The sequence below is a fragment of the Lipophrys pholis genome (assembly GCF_963383615.2).
Source record: "Lipophrys pholis genome assembly, chromosome: 22".
Taxonomy (NCBI): Eukaryota; Metazoa; Chordata; class Actinopteri; order Blenniiformes; family Blenniidae; genus Lipophrys; species Lipophrys pholis.
Genome location: NC_137644.1, coordinates 2,600,589 through 2,609,562, shown reverse-complemented (window position 1 = coordinate 2,609,562; position 8,974 = coordinate 2,600,589). Strand labels below are relative to the sequence as shown.

The window sequence follows — 8,974 nt, the reverse complement described above, 5'->3', positions numbered from 1 at the left end:
TATATTTTTGTTGTTCTGTGTTTCTTTGTGGCTGTCCACTTTTATCTAATGTTCACTTTTTAAATTATTTTTTTTTTGATTATCCTTTATATTAATTCTGGTCCGGTGTGTTTTTATCATTATTATTATTATTTTTGGTTATTAAGAATTTGGATGTCGAAGATACTTAAATTGTTGTTGAGGCTCAAATCTGGCAACCATTGTGTGTGTCTCTAAAATGTGTCCGGGTCGCTACCAGATTTAGTTTTTTTCCGAGCCACATAAAAACAAGGCAGTTTACTTCCAAACTGTCCATTTCTATCTTTAAATAATCGTGTCTCTTTATCATGGAGACACTTTGATTTTTCTAACTAACAAACCCCCCGTGTTCCTTCTGGAAACATTATTTCCGCGGTTGTGTTTGGCCGGACAGCTTTTATGGTCGGACACGAAGTGGAGCAGCAGAGATCCCACAGTTCAAACATTTGGAGGAAAAACGTCTTAAATCATGGGAGAGCAGCCAGTCAGAGTGTAAGTTTGACTCCATTACAGTTTATCCGCGGGTTTAGATTCTGTTTTTCTCCGCTGAATGTCGCTGCGCTTCAATGTGTTTGGAGTGGAGAGCTTTCAACTCTTCATCATGAAGTGTGTCTAGAAGTCAGTGTGGAGCCACACTAACCTAACTGTAACCAAACCTAACTAACCAAACCTAACTAATACAACTAAACAAACCTAACTAATATAACTAACCTAACTGTAACCAAACCTAACTAACCAAACCTAACTAAACAAACCTAACTAATATAACTAACCTAACTGTGACCTAATATAACTAACCAAACTAACCTCACTGTAACCTAACCTAACTAACCAAACCTAAGTAATATAACTAACCTAACTGTGACCAAACCTAACTAATCTAACTAACCAAACTAACCTAAATGTAACCTAACCAAACTAACCTAACTCTAACCAAACTTGACTAACTAACCAAACCAAATGGGGAAAAAACAAACCTAAATGACCAACCCTAACTACCCTAACTAACACGTTCCACATTATTAAACCTTTGATTCAAAACGTGTTATTGCAGCTGATTTTGTGTGTGTGTGTGTGTGTGTGTGTGTGTGTGTGTGTGTGTGTGTGTGTGTGTGTGTGTGTGTGTGTGTGTGTGTGTGTGTGTGTGTGTGTGTGTGTGTGTGTGTGTGTGTGTGTGTGTGTGTGTGTGTGTGTGTGTGTGTGTGTGTGTGTGTGTGTGTGTGTAGCCTGGTGTGTGGGGATGTTGAGGGCAGGTTCAACGCTCTGTTCAATCGTGTCCAGACCATCCAGAAGAAGACGGGGCAGTTTGACGTGAGGACAGAAAAAGAACTAATTTCTTGGCTCCGTTGTTTGTTGTTGTTCTCCTGAAGGACGGTGAATGTCCTCTCGTTGTTTTGCAGCTGCTGCTGTGTGTGGGGGAGTTTTTTGGAACGACGCCGGAGTCCAAAGTGGAGTGGCAGCAGTACAAAACAGGGGCGAAGAAAGGTGCAGTACACCGTGTGATCAGAGAGGGCGCTGTTGCTGTTCACCCGTACATCATACTGTCCCTCACTCGCAGCTCCCGTCCACACGTACGTCCTCGGAGCGGCGAGTCCCGACACGGAGAAGAGCTTTGAGAACGCCGACGGATGCGAGCTGGCGGAGAACGTCACATACCTGGGTGAGCCAGAACACAAACCGGGGGCTTTTAAGGATCTTACACATTACTAAGTAAAATACTCTGAGGTCAGTAATATACTCTGAGGTTACTTAATTACTCATTATTCTATTCAGATTTATTTCAGTTTATGTGTAATTCATCGAATATGTTGGACTTTCAAACTCAATTAAGGAGGTTTATTGTAACAGTTTCTATTCTTTTATTTATATATATATATATATATATATATACACACACACACATCATTAATTAGATATTTTTTCATAGGAATGTTTAGCTATTTCCTTTAAACGCACCTTCAGAAAACATGTGAACTGGAAGCTGCAGTGTTGAGCTGTTTGCCTGAACGTCTGCGTGAACGTTGGCTTCAGGTCGGCGCGGCGTGTTCACGGGCGTGTCGGGACTTCAGATCGCCTACGTCAGCGGTCAAGAGGCCCGGCAGGAGCCGGCAGCAGCTCACTGCTTCACCTGGAAGGACCTGTCGGCCCTGACCACCCCGCTGACCTGCAGCTCCAAGTTCAGCGGGGTGGACATCCTGCTGACGTCGCAGTGGCCCCGTGGAGTGTGGCACTTCGGGAACCCCCCGGTAAACAACCCCCCCCCCCGGTGTCGGTGAGCGGCTCAGAAAGGTGCTGCAGCTCTGCTGACGTCTCTTCTTGTGTTGCAGGAGGTAAACACAAAGACATGTGGAAGCAGCTCCGTTGCTAACCTCGCAGACCAACTCAAACCGCGGTACCACTTCGCAGCACTTGAGGGCGTCCACTACGAACGACTCCCGTACAGGTGAGGCCGGGTGACTGTGGCGAGGCGGAACGGCTGCGTGCTGGCACGCCTCAATGACGGGTCGTTGTTTGCCTCCTCAGGAATCACCTGGTCCTCCAGGAGAACGCTCAGCATGTCAGTCGCTTCATCGCCCTGGCAACCGTCAACAACCCTGCCAAGAAGAAGGTACGGGTCCTGAAGTCAATAGTTTAGCAGGTCCAAAGCCCGTTCTGGACGCGAGGCGTTCAGGGACGCGTGTTCAGTGTAACCCCACCTCATGCCTGCATTTGAATACTTCCTATATACTCTGAATATCAGCATTGAACGTGATGCACTGAGGGAACTTCATACATTACTGCCTGTTAATGTCCTGTCATTACTTTGTACTTGTACTTTGTACTTGCAGTATCTGTACGCCTTTAACATCGTCCCCATGAAGACCATGGACCCCACAGAGCTGGTGAAGCAGCCGCAGGACGTCACAGAAAACCCGTACAGACGAAAAGACAAAGCGGACGCCCAGAAGACGTGGACCAGCGGTGCAGCAGAGGAGGAGGTAACCACCCAGGGACCCCCTCAGGAGACCAGACCCTCTCAGGTCTGCAGAGACTTCATGTCCCGGTCAGGGTTAACCCCGCCTTCTCTTCAGGAGCCCACCACCCAGTTCTTCTTCGACCTGTCCAGCAAGCGGGGCGGCGGCAGGAAGAGGCCGGACGGCGCCAGACAGGGTGGAGACCCCCATCATCAGTCCAAACAGCCGCGGAGACACCGTGAGTCCTGTCACCCCTCCTGTTACCCCTCCTGTCACCACTCTTGTAATCCCTTCTGTAACCGCTCCTGTAACAGTTCCTGTAATCCCCTCCTGTAATCCCCTCCTATAATCCCCTCCTGTAATCCCCTCCTGTAACTGCTCCTGTAACAGTTCCTGTAATCCCCTCCTGTAATCCCCTCCTGTCACCCCTCCTGTAATTCCTCCTGTTACCCCTCCTGTCACTGCTCTTGTAATCCCTTCTGTAACCGCTCCTGTAACCGCTCCTGTCACCCCTCCTATAATCCCCTCCTATAATCCCCTCCTATAATCCCCTCCTATAATCCCCTCCTATAATCCCCTCCTATAATCCCCTCCTGTAATCCCCTCCTGTAATCCCTCCTGTAACTGCTCCTGTAACCGCTCCTGTCACCCCTCCTGTCACCCCTCCTATAATCCCCTCCTGTAATCCCCTCCTATAATCCCCTCCTGTAACTGCTCCTGTAACCGCTCCTGCAATCCCCTCCTGAAATCCCCTCCTGAAATCCCCTCCTGAAATCCCCTCCTGTAATCTCCTCCTGTAATCCCCTCCTGTAATCTCCTCCTGTAATCTCCTCCTTCTTCACGGCCTTGTTGACGAGGCGTTTCCAGGCCAAATCCTTGTTTCTGCAGTTCCATTGCAGTGTTCAGCCCCTGAAAACATTCCTCCTTTATCATGTAAACAAAAGAACGAACCACAAAGTAATTAGAAGAAGAGTGAGTATTAAAGTTTTCTATGAACTCCAGTCGGAGGCGTCCTGCAGCTCTCAGGTAGTTTATTCCAAACTGAAATCAGGGAACCCAGGAACAGGAAGAGGTTTGATCTGGATGAAGGATCTGGACAGGAAGTAGCCGGACTGTCTGTGTGGCCGCCGGGACTCCAGCAGCAGCGTTTTGACGAAGCGGTGGATTAACGGTTTTGGTTTCATGACGGGTGTGAATCAGGTCAGAGGTCATGATGACACCAACATTTCTGACTCCGTCACTCATTGTTAACCTCAGAGACTGAAGAAGAGCACCAACTGTTAATCTCTCCGCTTCGGCGCCAAAACCCACAACTTCACTTTAATCTTTGTTATGATCACATGCGGACGACGCCCGGTTCGATCCCCTCACTCAGTGGTGTGATGATGCTCAGTACTCCGACTGGATTCTGTTTCACACCATGTTTCTCTTAAGTGGAAGTTAAAACTCTGAATTATTGGATTAGGAATCGTTTTAGAATGAAGGTTTGTGTTGGTGTAATTAAGACGAGTCTGTTTATCAAGATCATTTGAATCGTCCAGTTTATTTATTACAATTATTGAATCAAACAGCTGTGGACACCCAGTCAAGAGTCACTCCTTCAATACGTGTTAAACAAAGATACGTGTGCAGTGGATCTCATTCTGAGTGTCACACAGTCTAAAAAGAAATGACACTAAATGGTGGTTAATTATCCTTTGTAGCTCAGCCCACCGGGCCCTGCTGGTTCTGCCTGGCCAGTCCTCAGGTGGAGAAACACCTCGTCATCAGCATCGGATCTAACGTGAGTTCCCGTCCACAGCACCACCTGGTGGTGACGCACAGGTAGAAACTCGCAGCATTGTGGCTCGTCTTGCAGTGTTACCTGGCGGTGGCCAAAGGCGGCCTGACGTCGCAGCACGTCCTCATCCTGCCCATCGGACACTACCAGTCGGTGGTGGAGCTGAGCGGACCGGTGCTGGAGGAGATGGACAAGTACAAGGCGGCCCTCAACAAGTTCTACAGGAGCAAAGGGCAGCGCTGCGTTCTGTTCGAGAGGAACTACAGGAGCCAACATCTGCAGCTCCAGGTAACACTGACAATTAGTGAGAATTAAGAACAAATACAGACCCCGTGTAAAACTACCAGAGCAGGGTAATGATCAGTAACGACTCCTTAAACTGACTCAAGGGTTTCTGAGTCGTTCATCGAGGTGAACCGGGTGTCTGAATCATTTGGATCAGTTGAGTCAGTTGAATTGTTTGAGTCATTGGAATCATTTGAGTCATTTGAATCATTTGAGTCATTTTAATCAATTGAGTCATTTGAATCATTTGAGTCAGTTGCACCATTTGAGTCAGTTGACTCATTTCGTGCCTCTCCCAGATCTGGAGTTTCAGCTGAACGTCATCACGAAGTACGGGGAGCGTGTATCATCATGTATCAATAGGAAAATGCTGAAACACGTGTGAGGGAAATAAACAATAAGTACACACTATTGTACACATTGTTTTTTTAGTCTGTTTATGCTACATTATTTGTCTTGTTTTGAATCAGGAACTAAGTTAAATAAATCATTAAAGTAAATACCAGGAATCCAGAATGGCAAATACACAGTATATATTTTCCATCTTCTCCCTCTTCTCTGTTTCCGGGTGGTGGAGGTGTCAGTCTGAGCTCCGTCACCCAGATCACATTGCACCATTAAGAACCTTCCTGCAGGTGGAGAGCCCACAGGAAGGTGGAGAGCCCACAGGAAGGTGGAGAGCCCACAGGAAGGTGGAGAGCCCACAGCAAGGTGGCGCCACGGGTCACCAGGACAAATTATAGGACCAGTTGATATTGAAGGAACCAAACACCAAATATGTTCTGGTTATTTAAAAGCACATAACTGAACCAATACAAGATGTATACTATATAAATACATGTATACATGTATATAAGAAATATACATGATAATTCATGAATAAGATTTAATGTACTTCAGGGACCACATATAGTCCAGTTTCATCCTGAGTGGACCAGACTGGTAAAATATTACTATAATAACCTTTAAATTTACACTTCAAAGTTTTTCTTTGTTGTGGTCACAGTGTGTGTGATGGAATATTCTATATTTTTACTAGATCAAACAGTTTGTACTGAAAATGATTACAATCTCAACATAAAGTCAATTTTAATGAAACATTCTGCTGCAAAATTCAGTGTAAAATAAACCTTGTTTAAATCCTCTATAGCAGGAGTCTAACTCAATGTACCCGGGGGACCTGGAGGCAGTCTGGGGGAAAAGCCATCTAGTCTTCCTCACACCATCTAGTCTTCCTCACCATCTAGTCTTCCTCACACCATCTAGTCTTCCTCACACCATCTAGTCTTCTTCACCATCTAGTCTTCTTCACCATCTAGTCTTCCCTCACACCGTCTAGTCTTCCCCACACCGTCTAGTCTTCTTCACCATCTAGTCTTCCCTCACACCGTCTAGTCTTCCTCACATCATCTAGTCTTCCTCACACCATCTAGTCTTCCTCACACAATCTAGTCTTCCTCACATCATCTAGTCTTCCTCACACCATCTAGTCTTCCTCACACAATCTAGTCTTCCTCACACCATCTAGTCTTCCTCACACCATCTAGTCTTCCTCACATCATCTAGTCTTCCTCACATCATCTAGTCTTCCTCACACAATCTAGTCTTCCTCACATCATCTAGTCTTCCTCACACCATCTAGTCTTCCTCACACCATCTAGTCTTCCTCACAGCATCATTTGACGTGTCTGTGTTCATAATCACGGTGAGGGGGCGTGGCCACCATGTCGGTGAAAAAGAAAGTCGACCATTGTTTTTCTCTGCAGTTTGTTTCGATGAGAATGAAGTCGGGCTGGAGTTTGTTGGATGTGAAGAACGTGGTCACTGCCGCCGCCCTGCAGGTCACCTGCTGAACTTTCCCTCCTTCGTCGTTGCTTCAGGTGGTTCCGGTGCCGCTGGACCGCTGCTCCACGGAGGACATCAAGGAGGCCTTCATGGTCCAGGCTCAGGAGCAACACATGGAGCTGATGGAGATTCCCCAACACACACACCTCAAACAGGTCTCACACACACACACACACACACACACACACTCACACACTGCAGGAGCTGAATTGATGTGAATGTTTTCAGATTGTCCCTCCTGGAACTCCGTACTTCTATGTGGAGCTGGACTCTGGGGAGAAACTCTTCTACCGCATCCAGAAGCATTTTCCTCTGCAGTTCGGGAGGTGACACAAAGTTCTCCTACTAAAACTCTTTTACTGGAAAACAACTCGATGTGTGATTATGGATTATGCCAGAAAGATGTTATACCTTCTACAATATTGTTTGAATTCAGTTTTATTCTTCTAAATCGGTAAGTTTTCCATTGTTGTTGTAGTAGGCAATGTGTCCACAGGGGGTGCCAGAGAGCTGAAAGCCACCTTTTATTTCCTGGTTTCCCGTGATGAGCCCTGCCTTCAGTCGGATGTAAAGTCCTCAGAGTAAATCTGTATTTTCTACTGTACCAATAAGCGTTTTGTGTCGTAGGGAGGTTCTGGCCAGCGAGGCGGTGTTGAACATTCCCACTCGAGCTGATTGGAAGGAGTGCAAACAGAGCAGAGAGGAGGAGGAGGAGTGCTGCAAACTGCTGCGGGACGATTTCCAGCCTTTCGACTTCACCTGGGACGACTGACACACACACACACACACACACACACACACACACACTGGTCCAGCTGTCATCATGGGGATGTTTTTTTTTTTTTTTTCCTTTGAATCTTGGGCCCATTTTGCTTTAATGAACAGGAAATACTAAAACCAAACTAGTTGAACTTCATGTCGCCAGTCAGCTGAACACAACCTGCGTACGGATCTGTTGGACGGGAAACAAGCAGTTTGTTGCTTCCAGTGTTTCTCTGTGAACTGGCCGATCATTTTTAAAATGTCCAGCTGTTCTTTTCAGGATTTTCATGTTTTATATGTATGTTTACAGTTGGTGCTGAAGAAATCAGAAATTGAAAGTTCCTTTTATAATTATGATGTTTTAAGTGAAAACTGAATTAGAATGAGTCAGATTGGATTTGTAAACTACGACTCGAGTTCCACACTGAATTGTTTTCTAAATCCAGAACATCTTGGTGCTTTGGTTTGAAATGAACAATAAACTCCAATTTTGAGTTAAAGATGCATCAGATCAATATCGCAGTCAAATCTTTCAGTTGGGTTTGTAATAACAGAGCAGGCGCCAGTCTTTTTGGTTCATCATGTGATGTTTATTTTAAGCACATTTAGACCAGGGCCCTTTGTTCAGAACTGGGTTAACTCGCCTCCTGACCTCCACTAACTGTTTACCAGTGGTTAACTCATGATACCAGTTCAACAGAGGAAGGACAGGGTGGAGCGAGGACTGAACTTTGATAGTCAATACTGGAGTGAAGAGTTACGCCTCTATGGAGCCCCAGAGTGGCCAGAGAGAACATTTTTTATAAATATATATAAATATGAATAATGCGTGGAAATTAGATAACTAGTAACCTCAGATTACTAACTGGAGACACTGAGTTACTATCTCCTTCCCTCGTATTATATTTTTCACCAATGTCGCCTCCATCCCGTCATGTTTGCTGCTCTGCAGCTTTAAAAGTGAAATCCAGACGTGTTAAACTCACCTTGGTCCAGAAAGAGAAGATCTCATTCTCATGTCTCTCCTCTTTATCATTAATAAATGAGTTTGGGTCTTATTTTTCACCATTCCAACATTCCATAGTGACTTTCTGCTCCTTTCACTTTATTTCTGGACGTGTCTGAATCAAAAGCTTCAACATGGAGGAACGGAGGTGTAGAATGATAGAATGCTGCTCTACAGCCGTTTCCATGGTAACCTAGGTAAACGCTCTGATTAAAGTTCTCGTTCACATGAAGCCATTAAAAGGCTCATTTTAGCTCTAAAAACTCCAAGCTTTTATTTCCAGTAGTTTGTAGTTTGTTTAGTAGTTCCTGAGGAACCAGAAGT

General features: G+C 45.5%; 1 protein-coding gene across 1 annotated transcript; it reads left to right on the top strand.

Annotated features, from left to right (window-relative positions):
- The first annotated feature begins 396 nt into the window (after window positions 1-396).
- cwf19l1 (CWF19 like cell cycle control factor 1) lies at window positions 397-8,144 on the top strand. Its single transcript, XM_080492301.1, has 14 exons — window positions 397-510; window positions 1,245-1,329; window positions 1,419-1,503; window positions 1,577-1,678; window positions 2,050-2,264; window positions 2,346-2,461; window positions 2,542-2,626; window positions 2,847-2,996; window positions 3,090-3,210; window positions 4,676-4,755; window positions 4,831-5,040; window positions 6,918-7,037; window positions 7,111-7,208; window positions 7,510-8,144. Exons 1-14 carry the CDS (start codon window positions 488-490, stop codon window positions 7,652-7,654), a joined length of 1,635 nt encoding a protein of 544 aa, XP_080348427.1. The 5' UTR covers window positions 397-487; the 3' UTR covers window positions 7,655-8,144.
- The last annotated feature ends 830 nt before the right edge of the window (window positions 8,145-8,974 follow it).